The 18,128-nt window shown below is 46.5% G+C and overlaps 1 protein-coding gene across 4 annotated transcripts in view; it reads right to left on the bottom strand.

Moving 5' to 3' along the window:
* Window positions 1-17,330, bottom strand: part of ABCC4 (ATP binding cassette subfamily C member 4 (PEL blood group)) — a 508,465-nt gene extending 491,135 nt beyond the window's left edge. For 3 of the 4 annotated variants that reach the window (XM_077483041.1, XM_077483039.1, XM_077483040.1), the window contains exon 1: window positions 17,122-17,330. In XM_077483041.1, coding sequence (XP_077339167.1) covers window positions 17,122-17,189 — 68 coding nt within the window. In that variant the 5' untranslated portion in view covers window positions 17,190-17,330. The remainder of the gene's footprint in view (window positions 1-17,121) is intronic. The other variant, XM_077483038.1, reaches the window with a different exon arrangement.
* Window positions 17,331-18,128: the final 798 nt, after the last annotated feature.

The following is an 18,128-nucleotide window of genomic DNA, read 5'->3' as shown; positions in this document are numbered from 1 at the left end:
CAGTTGGAGTTTTTTATCCCGTTTGAGATGTATAGACACTGAAATACATGTACCCCGAATCACCGGCTTGTGTGCCTCCCACAGTAGGAAAGGGGAGATGTCGGGGGTGGAGTTATTCTGCACATAGTCTTTTAGGGCCACTTGAATATCTAGCAGATAGGATTGGTTAGTAAGATGGGCCTCATTAATACACCATGAGCGGTCTCTAGATTGTGGGATCAGGGAAGAGATCGAGGTCATTACTGCGCAGTGGTCCGACCAGGGTATGGGCTGAATGGTAGAATTAACCAAGATCGGGGAGGATGCAACTGAGAGAAAGATGTGATCAATCCTGGAGAAGGATTTGTGGGGGTATGAGTAAAAGGTATAATTTTTCTTAGACAGGTTGCACTCCCACCAAGTATCAATCAAGGAGGCTTGCTGGAGCAGTTTCCGAAACCGTATGGAGGGGGCGTACTGTTAAGGAGCATAAGGAGATTTGTCTAAATGGGGTTGCAACACTAAGTTTGAATCACCACACAAGATCAGGGTGCCCTTACAATGAGTCCGTAAGACGTGGAGTAAATGTGAGAAGGGGATGGGGTTATTATTAGGGGCATAATAGGAGACCAAGGTAGTTTCTACATCTTGGACTAGGCCCACTAGAATAAATGTAGCGCCCTTCCGGGTCTTTAATTTCTGAGGCTACCGAAAAGGGAAGGGTATGATGATTAGCAATCAGTACACCATGTTGTTTCATGGGGGCGGAGGCAGTGAAGACTTGGGGGTACCGGGAGCTAAAATATTTTGGGGTTACGTTTGTGGAAAAGTGGGTTTCCTGAAGAGCCACAATGCCAGCCTTCAACGATGCAAATGACTGGAAAGCCTTGACCCGTTTGTTAGGCGAATTGAGGCCTTTAACATTAAGTGAAAGTATATTTATGGGGGCCATTGGGGTGGTGCTCAGAAGTGTGACCGGGGCCCCGCTGTCCCACTGACAAGACAGAAGAAGGAGAGGGAGAAGAGAAAGAAGAGAAGAGCAGAACAGAGAGGAAAGAAGAGTAGGGTTTGTAGGGCAAAGACAAAGCCATGTAAAGGGGGGGGGGGGGGGGGGGGAGAGCAGAAGTCTGTCGCCCGACCAAATAGTGCACGGACTCCACAGGCGGCCAGCCAGCTGAAGGGTGCGTACACCGTACTAGGGGGAAGCAATGACAGCTCCCCGCCACAAGCGGGATATAATAATATAAGATTTCAAAGTCAAAAAAGGTAGTAAAGCTCTATAAGATTAAAGCTATTAGTAGAAACCCAATAACAAACGTGAGAATAGCAAAACATCCTTATAAAACAATCTCAGTGCTTAGACAAAATAACCAGTTACTGATTAAAAGGAACAGTGTGGTTAGTCCAAGTGGTTTCCCTTCTGACCTAGAAAAACTTAGTACAAAAAAAAAAAAAAAAAAAGACCAAAAAGAGCAAATGGGAAGTAATAGGATCTGAGCCTGTGCAACCCCGGAGGGCGATAAGGGACTGTATAGGCTCCCCCTAGAAAGAAAAAAAAAAAAGGGGGGAAAACCCATCACAGGACAGTCCCCTTGGTCCTTGGATGAGGAGTCAGGCAAAAATAGTTAATGAAGAAATCATGATCTCTAACCAAGGTTCCTCCAGTGGCACACGGTATGGGGGTGAACAGCTGGATTCAGTGAGGAGAGTATGGCAACCGGTCCGCTGAGACATCCCGGGATGAGCGGGCTGGGGTCCCTTTACGGATGGAGGAAGGGGCCAGTGGAGGTCTCTTCGGGGTTATGGTATATGGAGGAGCTGAGGCAAGGGCTGGGGTGCAAGGCAGCGCAGTCTCCGAGGGCTGTGCCGGGACAGCTAGATGTAGGGATTCCAGGAGATGCTGGAGAGCTTCAGGTGAAGTGCAGGAATGTTGCTGCCCCTGGTAAGAAAATTGCAGGGCGAAAGGAAAGCGCCATGTGTATTTCACTTGGTGCTGTTGAAGAATCTGCAACTGTGGTTTCATCGCACGGCGTTTTGCCATCGTTAAAGGGGCTAAATCAGAGAAAAGCTGGTACGTGTGCCCTTGAAACAGGAGAGTGTCTTTGTTGTGTGCAGCAGCGAGCAATTGCTCCTTTGTGCGGAAAAAGGGTAGCTTAATGATAATATCCCGCGGGGGACCATCTGGTTGCCGTCGGGTAAGGGCCCTATGAATCCTATCAAATTCCAAGCGCTCGATCGGTATGGAGGGGGATATTTCCGGGAAGAGGGCCGTGGTAAAGGATTGTAGATCATCAATCGTTTCTGGTATGCCTCGCAAGCGCAGGTTGGATCTACGGGAGCGATTTTCCGCGTCCTCTAAGCGAGAGAGAAGGGTGGTATTCTCATCACGGAGGGCTGCCTGCTCCTGGACCTGCTCCTGAAGCACGAGTTCAATGTCATCCACTTTAGTCTCCAAATCTGATGTGCGTTGACCTAATTCTCTTATTTCCCGGGTCAGTTTATTAGTTATCTGATCGGAGGTGGATTTAAGGGCTTTATGCAGCATAGTCTCCATCAATAATAAAAAAACCAGCCTGAGACATACCTGAGGGGGGTATGGCGGAAGGACCACCAGCGTGGTCATCCGAGCATTCGCGCTCGTCGCTGTCAGTATGTCCTGCTCTATCTGGAGAGGTGGCATGCTGTATAGCGAGAGCTTTCACCGCCATGTTGGACGAGGCGCGGGCCAGGGCCTCCTTAATCGGTTTAGGCTTGTTCTTGCCTCGGTGGTTCGTCAGGACCATACTGGAAAGATCAGCACACGTTCCGGAGGTGATGGGTTGAAGCAGCGGGGCTGCAGGGTGGCTCAGACCCGTTGTAGATACCCGATGTTGTGGCGGGGAGCTCTAGTGGAACACGTCCTCCATGTAGAGCCTCGCGCATGTGCCCTTTTTTTTTTTTTTTTTTTAACTGTCCATTGCAGTTTTCAGCCAAGTGCATCCAGAATTTTCGGTTTTGATGCAGAATTTTAATTTCTGTGTACCACTAGTTCACAGGTGTCTTAGGCTGTATTCACACCAGAGCGTTTTCAGCTCGTAAAACGCCAGAAAAAAAATGCCCAACAAGCAAAATCCCATTCATTTAAATAGCCCCTGTTTACATCTGAGCAATTTTATAGCCTGAAGTATAAACGCCTGAAGCTCAAAAAAGTACGCGAGCTTCTTTCTGGGAAGATTACAGACATTTTTTCTGCTTTTTACATTGGTGACCTTTTGACATGTGCAAAATCGCGACAAAAAGGCACGTCTTTCTGCCTGGAAACGAAACGCTCAGGTGTGAATGCAGCCTTATGGAGATTCAGTCTGTCATGTTTGCCATCATCACAGAGTTAAAGTGAAAGAAAATTCCAAATAGAGAGAGATCTTCTAATGGGGACACTAGTTCTGGTGACAAACAGGCATTCCCTCACTTTGGAGGAATTTCCACTCACTTCCTGCTTTGGCTATGGGACAGGAAGTGAAGGAAAATCTCTCCAATGAGACATAGATGACAAAAAATAAAATAACTGACAGGGGTTATAAACCGACCTTACTCAATCCAAAATTAAAAACAAACATTTGCCTTTAGTTCTACTTTAAAGAAGTAGAACCTAGTAGAAGGACCTTTGACCCTACTTCTCCTGGGGATCACAGGAGTGTACTTCTGTGACCCGTATTCAGTCGACATCCGGCTAAAGTCTGCTGTTGTCCGACGTCACTCAGTTGGTCCAGGCTCTAGAGAGATCCTGACTTTAGTGTTGGAATCCACCCAGATGCCTGGACTGGTTCAGCCTTTCAGCGAGCCGCTCCTGCCCCCTTCCACAGCCCGGCACTCAGTGATCTCTGGAGGGGCAATCACCAGCTCTCTGCTCACTGACAGAGAACTGAGTGATCATCGCTTTTTAATGCACACAAAAGAATAATATTTTACTGCATATGCTTATTCCATATTAGATTCATTCTATCTGCTGCAAAGTGCTAACATTTCATCCAAGTTGTTATTCCTGTTAGTGACCCTATTGGGGAGATTATCCCCCCCACTTATGGTTTCTCAAGACCATACAAGAAAAGGAGGGAGCAGTTGAGATCATCATGTGAAGGAATCAACAAAAACATTGTTAGATTTTCTTACACTTATCCATTCTAATAATATATGTTTTGTCTTCGTCTCCCCTGAAGAGTGAAGAGAAATCAATCGTACATGGATGGGTACACGGATCTGCATTCACAGGCTGTGTGTCATTTGCTGTGTACCTGTCAAACTCTGCTGTGCAAGTCCATACAGCAGATACGGTTCCATACACTAGTATTGGCTGCCAGCACACAGCTCGCTGCAAGTACCAAAATATAAGCACGCAGCTCTTACTATGGGGAGCTGAGGGCCTGTGGGAATGGGGCTTAAATCTCAACTCTGGCCACATTAACCGACTCCCGACTGGCGCACGCTGATGTACGTCAGCAGAATGGCATGGACAGGCAAATGGGCGTACTTGTACGCCCCTTAAATTTGTCATTGTGCGTGCTGGCAGGGACCTCTGAGTTGGGACGCGGGTCCCGCGGACTCTATCGCTGTGGGGATACCCGCGATCATCTCACGGAGAGGGAGAACGGGGAGATGCTAATGTAAACAAGCATCTCCCCATGACAGTGCCACTGATCTCTGCTCCCTGTGATTGGGGGCAGAGATCAGTGACATGCCACATGAAGCCACAGCCCCCCACAGTTAGAAACACGCCCCAGGACACACTTAACCCTTACACTGCCCCCTAGTGGTTAACACCTTTACTGCCAGTGTTATTTACACAGGAATCAATGCATTTGTATAAATGACAATGGTCCCAAAAATGTCGCAATCACGATTAAAAAAAAAGTATATGTATATATATATATATATATATATATATATATATATATATATATATATATATATATATATATATATATATATTTTTTTGTGCAATCAACCAATAAACGCTAATTGCGATTTTTTTTTTTACCAAAAATATGTAGAAGAACACGTATTGGCCTAAACTGAGGGAAAAAAATGTTTTTTTTTTATATATTTTGGGAGATATTTATTATAGCAAAATGTAAAAAAAATTATGCATTTTTTCAAAATTGTCACTTTTTTTGTTTATAGCGCAAAAGATAAAAACTGCAAGGGTGATCAAATATCACCAAAAGAAAGCTCTATTTGTGGGGGAAAAAAAAAAAAAAGGACATCAGTTTTGTTTGGGTGCAACGTTGCACGAACGCGCAGTCGTCAGTTAAAGTGACGCAGTGCCGAATCGCAAAAAGTGCTCTGGTCAGGAAGGGGGTAAAATCTTCCAGGGCTGAAGCGGTTAAAAAGAAACTAAAAATGCTACCCCCACACCAGTGGAAAATCTATTCTTGCTTTAAAATAGTGGATGAAAACACACACACACACACACACACACACACACACACACACACACACACACCCCTTGCTCATGCCAGTCACTCGTCAATCTTGTTACCTTTCCTCTAGCTGAAGTCTTCATGCCTCCACAGTTGCAGGACTAGCAGCCATGTTATGATGGGACACAGGATGGAGCAAGGTGAGTATTACTGTATGCTAATCCATCCCCTTACATTTTATTTTTTAACCTTTTAGCCTGAAATTTACAGTGTGACTGGCGTGTTGTGACCAGCGTTTTATTGCATTGTAAAACGCCGGTCACCACAAATAACTGTTTTCTTATGTGTCCCATTCACACTGCAACACAGCCTGGAGCTGCACTAAAATGCAGGCATGAAGCATTTTATCACAGAGCACTGTACAGCAGTGCATAGCACTACTGTACACTGACATAAATGAAGTGCACTTCAAATAACTTTCAGTGACAAAAAAAGGGGAGCTGTGTGAAGCGTTGAATTGCGCATCACCACACCCCAGTTGGTTTACCTCTCCGGCTTTTCATTGTGGGAGATTACAGCCTTAAAGCGGAGTTCCGCTTATCTGACTCCTCCTCCCCTCCGGTGCCCCATTTGGCACGTTTCAGGGGGGAGGGGAGTGGGCACCTGTTTTTGACAGGTACCTGTCCCCAATTCCGGGAGATCACTCCGTGGCACAACCACTCTGAAGTTCGGCCTCCCTCCTCCTTCCCCCGCTGCCAGGCCATTAACAAAGTGCAGCGAGCTTCACGCATGCGCAGCAGGGAGCTGGCTGTGAAGCCACAAGGCTTAGTCGACAAGTTCCCTTAGTACAAATGGCGGCGGCAACACCTGAGAGCTGATGGAAACATCAGCTGGGGTGCCGGCACTGCTTGTTTCCAGGACAGGCAAGTGTCCTAATAAAGTCAGCAATATATGTAGCTGCTGACTTTTCATTTTATTACTGGGGGCGGGCACGTAACATTTTATTGTTGCTGGAGTAAAAAAAAAAAAAACACACACAACGTTCAGTACATCTCATACGAAATAGGTTTTGTCTTTTTAAAAACACTGAAAGCACAGAAAAATACCTGTCGATCCACTGGAAATCCAACGAGTTGCTAACTGTGTAGTGATCAGATTCTGCCAGCCATATCTAGTTCTCTCGTGCTGGTGGAAAACTAGTGTCAATTTGACCCCACTAATGGTTAGAAAATAGAACGGACATTTTTAAAATGAAATTTGTTTTTTTTTGAAGGAAGACATTGTTTTTGTATGGCCATCCTAAGTGACAGCAGGCGCAGGTAGCTTTTATCAAGTCACCTACCTATGACAAGGTAGTCTGTCATACATAAGTTCTGTCTGAAAATGGGCAAAATAAAAAAATTTGATGCGAGTCTGATGATATTTACCAGATTCAACCTCTAATAGGTATACAGTATATCTCTGCTATTCTCAGAGTGGCTTAGAGATTTTATTCCCTAACCATATAGTTGGTTATTCATATTTACAGAACCAGTATTCAAGAATAAATTTACTTTTTTTTTTTTTTTACTTTACATATTAACTAAATTATACACCACACTTTTTAAGGCTATTATCCGAATAATTGAACAATAAATCGGCCAACGAATAGATTATGAAAATAATGATTAGTTGTAGCCTTAACAGAAGAAGAACAGCATCTTTTTAATTTTTTAATTTTTATTTTTTTTAGCAGGTAACCGGCGACGTGGAAGAAGACGATGGCGAAGAGAAGGCAGCAGAACTATTAATAAAAGGAATTGTCAAAAACCGTCTTTTATTTATTTTATTTTTTTAACATTTCACTGCCTTTTTTGTGAATGGGTAGGGGTAGTATGTACCCGATACCCATTCACATGGGGGCCCCCCCTTGATAAAGGTGGGCCCCATATTCTAAAAATGCCCCCTGCCCACAGAACCTAACAACCACCGGCCAGGGTTGTCGGGAAGAGGCCCTAGTCCCCATCAACATGAAGGCACAGAGCCCCCCCTGCCCCAAAGCAGCCTCTCCCCCATTTTGAGGAGGGGGGGCTGCTCACTCGTCCCCTCCCTTTCCTCATCTGCCAGGCTGCACGCTTAAAATAATCTATACTAGACCGGAAGGGCTTGGTATGGATTTGGGGGGGGGGGGACCCCATGCCGTTTTTTTTTTTACGATTTTTTTTTCCGGCAATATATTTTTATCTAAGATTTTTTTTGCCGGCAATTTTTTAAAAAAAATTCCATTCAGCTATCAGCAGGGAACCCGAATAACTCTTCGGTTATTAAGGATGTAGCGGCCGGCTTTCTGTCCCCCTCCTTAGCAACCAGCTATATACAGCATTTAAATGAGGGGGGAAAAAAAAAAAAGAAAAGAGTTTAAAAACCAGATGGATCAGATGCAAGTAAATCGTCCATCAACATCCGTTATTTTTTTTTCTCCCGAATGAAGAAAAAAAAAATTTATACGGTTTTCTTCCATCATAAGCGGAGACGGATGTCAGCAGACGATCATCCGCTAAAATCCGCTATCCCATAGAGATACATGCACATCCATCTTTCATCCATCAACGGATTATTGTGTTTATTGTGTAACTTGTTGTTTTTGCCATCATGATCCATAACTAAACCACATATTTATTTATCCCCCACAAGGAATTTGCATTTAGATCCACATAGCTAACAGTGCATTCTTCTACTACTCTCCTTGTGTGGACACTCTTCTGTTATGTCATCTTATAAATAATGGCATGCAAATTATTTAACCGGTTCCCGACCGGCGCACACCGATGTACATCGGCAGAATGGCACAGCTGGGCAAATGGCTGTCTCTTTAAATTTGCCACCGTGCCATCGTGTGTGCGCTGGCCGGGACCTCCATGAGTCAGGTCACGGATTCCGCAGACTTGATTGCCGCGGAGATACCCGCGATCGCCTCACAGAGAGGAAGAACGGGGAGATGCCAATGTAAACAAGTTCTGCCTAGTGACGGTGTCACTTATCTCTGCTCCCTGTGATCAGGAGCAGAGATCAGTGACTTGTCACACATAGCCACGCTCCCCCCCCCCACAGTTAGAATCACTCCCCAGGACATACTTAAAACTACACTGCACCCTAGTGGCTAACCCCTTCACTGCCAGTGTCATTTACACAGGAATCAGTGCATTTGTATAGCATCGATTGCTGTATAAATGACAATGGTCCCAAAAATGTGTCAAAAATGTCCGATGTGTCCACCATAACCCCTTCCCAACTGGTGCACTCCGATGTACGTCAGCAGAATGGCACAGACAGGCAAATAGGCGTACCTGTACGTCCCTTTAAATTTGCTGCCGTGCCATCGCAAGTGAGCCGACCCCTCCGCGAGTCAGATCGTGGGTCCCGCGGACTCGATCGCCGCGGGGAGGAAGAACGGGGAGATGCTAATGTAAACAAGCATCTCCCGTTCTGCGTAGTGACAGCATCAGCGGGAGCAGACATCAGTGACATGTCACACACACAGCCACGCCCTCAGCCCCCCACTATTAGAAACACACTCCAGGACACGCTTAAAGTGGAAGTAAACTCCCCTATCGTTTTCAGCCAAGGAAGCTGCCATCTTTGCCTCTGTTTAATCTTCAACTACTATGGTGCTGCACATGTGATTTGTTATGACACCAGCCATTGGATGGTTTGATAGTTTGGCTGAGAACACAGCCAATGTGCAGTTAGCATTCTCGGCATGCCTTTTTTTTTTTTAACTGTTTAAATCCATGGGTTTACTTCCACTTTAACCCCTACACTACCATCTAGTGGTTAACCCCTTCACTGCCAGTGTCATTTACACAGGAATCAGTGCATTTGTATAACACTGATTGCTGTATAAATGACAATGGTCACAAAAATGTCCAATGTGTCTGCCATAATGTCACAGTCATGATTAAAAAAACGCTGCCATTACTAGTAAAAAAATAAATAAAATGTATATGTATATATATATATATATTATAAAAATGCCATAAAACTAACCCATATTTTGCAAACGCTATAACTTTTGCGCAATCCAATCAAACGCTTATTGCAATTTTTTTTACCAAAAATATGTAGTAGAATACGTGTCGGCCTAAACTGAGGGGAATTTGCAAAATGTAAAAAATTTGTTTTTTTTCAAAATTGTCGCTTTTTTTGTTTATAGCGCAAAAAATAAAAACCGCAGAGGTGATCAAATACCACCAAAAGAAAGCTCTATTTGTGGGGGGTAAAAAAATATACATTTTGTTTGGGAGCCACGACTGCACAATTGTCAGTTAAAGCAACGGAATGCCGAATCGCAAAAAGTGCGGTGGTCTTTGGCCAGCAAAATGGTCCGGGGCTTAAGTGGTTAAAAATACGTTTGAATAAGAAAAACTGTCGGCTGACAGTGACTTCATCCAAACAATTCTAGTCCCTGGTTGTGCATTCAGATAGCCGTAGGTGCCACAGCTGTCTGACTACAACAGCGAACAAAGGAGATGCAGATGTGTCCATCTTCGCAGTTTAGCACGGATGTGGAAATCTATTGCCCGCAGGGCTGGACAAGGGAAATCAAAAGTGTATATAGCTAGCCTTAAAGTCCTTCCTGGTTCCCATCTTTAAACAGACTGACTTTTTTTCCAACCCCGCAGGAATTGTTCATGCTACAGCTATTCATGGATAATTGGAAATAAAATGTTTACATAATTTCTTGATTGCGGACCTTCACAATGTTCTTTCAACTGTGTTAGAAGAGAAAAGGTTGTCTTACACAATCTTTGAACTCATCAACAAACATAATAAATACAGTATTAACCATTAACCAATACAATAAAACATTATGCATCATGTCAAGTTAAAAAAAAAAAAAAAAAAAGTTAGCGTCCTTATCCACCAAGGCAGAATGCAAGTTCTACTTTGATACAATTGTATAGAATGTAATTTTTAGTTTGCTACAATTGTATTTCACACTACATAATATGATACATGCCAAATACATGACTGGAGACCCTGCAACTGTCAATTATTCCAGACATAAACTGCACAATAAGGGCTCATGGAGCTCCTAAACTTGAGATTTCATCTGAATCATTTCTCAAATAAGCACAAACTGTGCACTGAATACATGCCAGGAATGTTTATTAATACAACTGAGCATCAATAAAGAGGCTGTTCAGAATGAAAACTTAATTTTATTTTTACTTGATATGAACCAACACATTCATGGCTAAATAAAATCTGTCATGAGAGAAGAACACAAGCTGCTCGATTATCTTCTTCTGTCTTGCTGATTCTCTGGCTTTAATATTTTCTGCGTTATTAACAACTGCTTCTCCTTTTATTGTCCATTCACAGGCTGGGGAAGCATTCAGAAGAAGAAATGAGCCATCAATCATCCCATACAAGGAAAAAAACATCACCCAGTACACGGGACAAGCCATCAATCTCATCACCCAGTACACGGGACAAGCCATCAATCTCATCACCCAGTACACGGGACAAGCCATCAATCTCATCACCCAGTACACGGGACAAGCCATCAGTCTCATCACCCAGTACACGGGACAAGCCATCAGTCTCATCACCCAGTACACGGGACAAGCCATCAGTCTCATCACCCAGTACACGGGACAAGCCATCAGTCTCATCACCCAGTACACGGGACAAGCCATCAGTCTCATCACCCAGTACACGGGACAAGCCATCAGTCTCATCACCCAGTACACGGGACAAGCCATCAGTCTCATCACCCAGTACACGGGACAAGCCATCAGTCTCATCACCCAGTACACGGGACAAGCCATCAGTCTCATCACCCAGTACACGGGACAAGCCATCAGTCTCATCACCCAGTACACGGGACAAGCCATCAGTCTCATCACCCAGTACACGGGACAAGCCATCAGTCTCATCACCCAGTACACGGGACAAGCCATCAGTCTCATCACCCAGTACACGGGACAAGCCATCAGTCTCATCACCCAGTACACGGGACAAGCCATCAGTCTCATCACCCAGTACACGGGACAAGCCATCAGTCTCATCACCCAGTACACGGGACAAGCCATCAGTCTCATCACCCAGTACACTGGACAAGCCATCAGTCTCATCACCCAGTACATTGGACAAGCCATCAGTCATCACCCAGTACATTGGATAAGCCATCAGTCATCACCCAGTACATTGGATAAGTGGCTGGAGTTTGTTTTCTTTTTGGGGGGGGCAAAAAAAAAAAACCCCGGCAGAAACTCAAACCTCCCCCTCCCCCCGCTGTCTGCCGGTCCACCGGCACTTACCCCATCTAGGCTGTAGGCATCTGAGGAGCGGCAGTGGGGATCGGGCATCCAGGTATCAGCTCTTCACCGCCTCGCCTCTCTCTCTGCCTCCTAGGTGTCCAAATAGGATCGCCTGTCCTTTCAGCCAATCGGGTGTATTAGACCTGCTTCCCGATTGGCCGGGAAGAGGATCAGTGTTCAACAGCGAATATTCATTCACTGCTGTAGCACACCTGGGTGGGCTCAGGTCGCAATCCTGGGTGGGCTCCAGGTGCTTCAAAAAAATAAATAAAAAACCCTGGGCACTGTAATTCATGCGCCCAGCGTCCTGAAAGGAAGCATGAATAGGGGTTGGTCACGCCAGCTATGCATGAAGCTATCCATTGCACATAGTGGGTGGCCTGGAGAGAGGGGGCTGCACCCAGGCGCCCCTAATGGACAGGTCATCCCTGATCAAACATCATCCAGTACATGGAATAAGCCATCAATCATCATCCAATACATGGACTATGCCATCAATTATCATCCAGTTCAAGGAAGAAAACATCATCCAGTACATGAATTAAGCCGTCAAACATCACTCAGTACCAGGAATGATAAAAGTAAAATAAAGATAAAATAAGGCTTGCTTAACTATTCCCCCTGCCTGCCAAAACGGAATGTGATTCACACACCAAATAGTAAAAACAAACAGTAAATTGTGCAGCACTACTATAACATATAGTGCTCAGCATAAATGAGTACACCTCAACAGATTTGTCAGAAAACCTCTACTTTCCTTTCACAATCAATATTTTCTATAGGACCCTATACTACAAAAGACTTCTACAAATGCAGGCCATTGATTGCAACCAAGATTTGTTAATTTGCACACATAAAACAGTATTTTTCCTAAGAAATTGATTCAAGACCATAGGCGAGTCTAATAATTCATTAAACAGGTGCCCAGCAGATTATAAGGCCTCATGCACACAGGGTGTTAGAAAAAAATTGAGCTGCAAAGCCACTACCAACATCAGGAAAAGCAGCTGTAAGTATGTGCTTTAGTAGCTTTTTGGAGGGCCGTTAGCTAGCTTTTAGCAGTATGAGAACCCATTGATTTGAATAGAAGTCGTATCCAAGTCGAATCATGATTATCCAACTTGTGGTGCGACTTATGCTATGGGGATCTTGAAGGGGAACCCCTTACCAAAAAAAGAAAATAAAAACAGACCCTTCTTCGATCTAGTATGGATTTTCAGGGGAACCTCCCCCCCAAAGGGAAAAAAAAGGGCGTTAGGTCCCCCTAAAAATTCATACCAGTCCCTTACCCGAGCATGCAGCCCAGTAGGGCACATAAGGGTCTGCTGCTGGTAAAAGCAGCTGTAAAAATGCATTGTGTGCATGAGGCCTAAAAGGCAGAGGCGGGTGGTGCTCCATTTTTGGAGGGGGGGGTGTGCCACCTGACAACCCCCCCCCCCCAGTTCGATTGGGCGTTTAAATCCGATACACCCCCCTGTCGCTCAGCGAATACCCCCAACAAACCTCCCTCCATCGCTAGCCCATCCACCCACCAGTCCCGCACTTACCCCATACAGGTTGCGGGGGCAGTTTATCCCCTGTGTCTCCTCCTTGGCGGCTTCCCCCTGCTTCTGCTCCCAGCCAATAACATTGCTTCTCCTCTTGACCAATCAGGTCTTAATAGCCCACGTCCTGATTGGCTGGGATAAGCAGGAAGACATTAGCCAATGGTCACACAACTCAGGCTCCAATTATGTACTTAAAAAAAAAACCCTATTGAAATCCATGCCTCTGGCGCCCTGCATGCAGATCAGGGGCAGGCACCCTGCGCCCCTAATGGAGCAGTCGCCACTGATAAAAGGCTGTTACTCAACAAAGAAATCCCCTCCTATTTCATGCGGTCAGCAATGGCCCAACATGAAAGAAATGTCACAAGGCCCCAGAAAGAAAATAATTTCTTTACACAATAAAAAGGTGAAGGCTACAAGAAGATCAGCAAACCTTTACTTGTCAGTCAGAATACTGTAGCAAAAGTGATACAAAAATGTAACAAAGATGGAACTGCAACCATCTCACAGAGACGTTCAGGCTGTCTATGGAAGTTAACACCTCGGCAGGAGCATCTTCTGATGAGAAGGGTTGAAGGAAATCGCCATGCAAGTTCACTGCAGTTAGCTAAAGAATTAAAAAGTCAAACTGGGGTGATCGTTTCCTATGACAATACAGCGCACACTACAGAGGAATGGCACGCATGGGTGTCATCCACGAAGGAAGCCTCTCCTAAAGCCCATGCACAAAAAAAACCTGCCTAGAATTTGCCAGGGCAGATGCTGAAAAAGAAGACTACTGGGACTCTGTACTCTGCAGTGATGAGACCAAGATAAATATTTTTGGAACTGATGGCTTCCAAACTGTATGGCGTCACAAAGGTGAGGAGTACAAAGAAAAATGCGTGGTGCCTACAATGAAACATGGTGGTGGCAACGTCCTTCTGTGGGGCTGCATGAGTGCTGCTGGTGTTGGGGAGCTGCATTTCATTGATGGTATGATAATTTACAGATGTACTGCTCTACATTGAAAGAGAAGATGCCGTTGGTCTTGGTCGTCGTGCACTTTTCCAACATGACAATGATCCATAACACAAATATAAGTCCACTGTTGCATTTCTGAAGAAGAACGGGGTGAAAGGGATTTAGTGGCCCAGTATGTCTCCTGATCTGAACCCAATTGAACAGTTTGCTATGGGGGCAGGAGGGAGGGGCCAGAAGCACCAGAGGGGAACCCAAGAAAAGGAGCATCAAGGCTGCACTGTGCAAAACCACAGCACAGAGCAGGTAAGCATAATATGTTTGTTATTTAAAAGAAAAAAAATCTGCCTTTAATATTACTCCAAGAACAAGGAGTCCTGGAACCGATGGTTTGGCCACCGCAGAGCCCTGATCTCAACATCATTGAGTCTGTCTGAGATTACATGAAGAGAAGGAAGGATTTGAGGCAGCCTACATCCACAGAAGGTCTGTGGTTAGTTCTCTAATGACGCGTACACACGGCCGGACTTTCCAGCGAACTAGGTCTGACGGTCTTCCCAACGGACTTTCGGCGGAGTTTCAATGGACTTTCAGAACGAACAGACTTGGCCACACATGAATGGACTAAGTCAGTTCGAAAGTCCATTAGTTTTGAACATGACATAAACAGCACTAAAAAAGGAAGTTCAATAGCCAATAACTTCCCTTGCGTCATATTTGGTCTGTTGGACCAGCATACAGACGAACGGTTTTCCCGATCGTAATTGAGGCCATCGGACAGATTTGAAACATGTTCTATTTCTAGGTCCGTCTGATTTTTATAACGAAAAACGATCAGATTAGCCCACACATGATCGGATTGTCCGACGGACCTAGTCTGCAGGAAAGTCCGGTTGTGTGTACGCGCCATTAGATGTTTGGAACAACCTACATGGCAAGTTCCCTCAAAAAATGTGTGCAAGTGTACCTAGAGGAATTATTGCTGACCTGAAGCCAAAGGGTAGTCACACCAAATATTGATTTGGATTTCTCTTTTGTCTGCTCACTTTCCATTTTATAAATTGATCAAAATAAACAAATATATATATATTTTTGAGAGCATTCTTACTTTACAGAATTTTTACACACCTGCACAGTACATCACCGAGTGCAGGGAACCTTAATTCATACATCACCAAGTACAGGTAATAAGCCATCAAACATCATCCCATACAGGGAGCAAACATAATCCCCTACTTGGAACAAGCCATCAAACCTCACCCTGTAAAAGAAGATCAAACCCCGCCCAGTACTGGGGAGGGAGCCATCAAACCCCGCCCAGTACTGGGGAGGGAGCCATCAAACCCCGCCCAGTACTGGGGAGGGAGCCATCAAACCCCGCCCAGTACTGGGGAGGGAGCCATCATACCCCGCCCAGTACTGGGGAGGGAGCCATCATACCCCGCCCAGTACTGGGGAGGGAGCCATCATACCCCGCCCAGTACTGGGGAGGGAGCCATCATACCCCGCCCAGTACTGGTGAGGGAGCCATCATACCCCGCCCAGTACTGGTGAGGGAGCCATCAAAGCCCGTCCAGTACTGGGGAGGGAGCCATCAAAGCCCGTCCAGTACTGGGGAGGGAGCCATCAAAGCCCGTCCAGTACTGGGGAGGGAGCCATCAAAGCCCGTCCAGTACTGGGGAGGGAGCCATCAAAGCCCGTCCAGTACTGGGGAGGGAGCCATCAAAGCCCGTCCAGTACTGGGGAGGGAGCCATCAAAGCCCGTCCAGTACTGGGGAGGGAGCCATCAAAGCCCGTCCAGTACTGGTGAGGGAGCCATCAAAGCCCGTCCAGTACTGGTGAGGGAGCCATCAAAGCCCGTCCAGTACTGGTGAGGGAGCCATCAAAGCCCGTCCAGTACTGGTGAGGGAGCCATCAAAGCCCGTCCAGTACTGGTGAGGGAGCCATCAAAGCCCGTCCAGTACTGGTGAGGGAGCCATCAAAGCCCGTCCAGTACTGGTGAGGGAGCCATCAAAGCCCGTCCAGTACTGGTGAGGGAGCCATCAAAGCCCGTCCAGTACTGGGGAGGGAGCCATCAAAGCCCGTCCAGTACTGGGGAGGGAGCCATCAAAGCCCGTCCAGTACTGGGGAGGGAGCCATCAAAGCCCGTCCAGTACTGGGGAGGGAGCCATCAAAGCCCGTCCAGTACTGGGGAGGGAGCCATCAAAGCCCGTCCAGTACTGGGGAGGGAGCCATCAAACCCCGTCCAGTACTGGGGAGGGAGCCATCAAACCCCGTCCAGTACTGGGGAGGGAGCCATCAAACCCCGTCCAGTACTGGGGAGGGAGCCATCAAACCCCGTCCAGTACTGGGGAGGGAGCCATCAAACCCCGTCCAGTACTGGGGAGGGAGCCATCAAACCCCGTCCAGTACTGGGGAGGGAGCCATCAAACCCCGTCCAGTACTGGGGAGGGAGCCATCATACCCCGTCCAGTACTGGGGAGGGAGCCATCATACCCCGTCCAGTACTGGGGAGGGAGCCATCATACCCCGTCCAGTACTGGGGAGGGAGCCATCATACCCCGTCCAGTACTGGGGAGGGAGCCATCATACCCCGTCCAGTACTGGGGAGGGAGCCATCATACCCCGTCCAGTACTGGGGAGGGAGCCATCAAAGCCCGTCCAGTACTGGGGAGGGAGCCATCAAACCTGGTCCAGTACTGGGGAGGGAGCCATCAAACCTGGTCCAGTAAATGCAGGTGACAAGGATTACAGAAGAACAGTAGCTCTGGGGAACCTTCTACAGATGAACGCAGGAGGTAATGGAATGAACAATGAATGACCTGAGAACTACAAGCAGTACATCATCATGGCCAACTGACATGTGTAAATGTTTTTTGGAAAGGTCCATGATCCCACACTGTCCCCTGTATACACCGGTATAGAAGAACTCACCAGAAGAAGAGTTTGGAGCAGAAGTTAGCGGTATTCAAGGGGTTCGGCTTGGCTTCCTTGTGCTCCATGCTCAGGACACCCGGGTCACCACAACGTCCCCGTAGTCATCAGGACAGCCCCGGGCTGGAGGACTGAACAAAGTGCACAGCGCAGCACTCTGCTAAACCTGGCGCTTCTGCCAAACAGCGCATTGCCACACAACGACACGCCCACCGCTCGAATAACAGCCTACTATTGGACGAAGGCTGAGAGGCGCCTGAGCGGGAGGGGGGAGGTGTTACATAAGAGCGATAAGGGGGAGTTGCTAGTTCAGAGATTGTGTGGTCTGCATTGAGGTGGTAGGAAGGGTGCAGGCCTTAGAGGCCGCGAGCTGTGGTTACCTCAGCGCAGCGTGATTCTAATATCGGCTCGGAAGCAGAATGTGTGCTTTTAGGAGCAAACACTTCCACAAAACAAAGCTGGAGTCGGCCGCAACGGTTAGCAATTAACCTACTTCCTTGGCTTTTATTAGTCACTATGCAGGACGTGTGACCTTCCTGATAGGTATAGGCCAGCCAGTGACCTGTATAAGTCGGAGCCAGCGTGGAGATATGAAATGCGACTATCCGGAGGACCCCGCCATTACATTTATCAAAGGTTTAGAGCGGGGTGTCCAACCTGCAGCCCAACACAAAAGCTTAAACTTTCTAAAAAATGTTGATTTTCTTAATGGGATTTTTTGTAAAAATGCATTTACATTAAGACCCCTTTCACATTGGGGTCGCATTAGAGCGAAAGCGCTGCTTGTTTTAGCAATACTTTAACTAGCGGGGTGCTTTTAACCCCAAAAAAGGGGTTAAAAACGCCTGTGTTGCGGCCCTTCCAAATCGCTTTTCAGGTGCTTCGGAATCGCTGCCCAATTCATTTCAATGGGCAGGGCATTTTGGGAGCGCTCCCAAACCGCCCCAAAGATGCTGCTTGCAGGACTTTTCCTAACGTCCTGCAAGCGACATGCCCCAGTGTGAAAA

Source organism: Lithobates pipiens, unplaced genomic scaffold (genome assembly GCF_037356315.1).
Source record: "Lithobates pipiens isolate NorthernLeopardFrog02 unplaced genomic scaffold, aLitPip1_a1.2 Scaffold_16, whole genome shotgun sequence".
In the NCBI taxonomy this organism is placed as follows: domain Eukaryota; kingdom Metazoa; phylum Chordata; class Amphibia; order Anura; family Ranidae; genus Lithobates; species Lithobates pipiens.
This window is presented reverse-complemented; position numbering and strand designations above follow the sequence as displayed.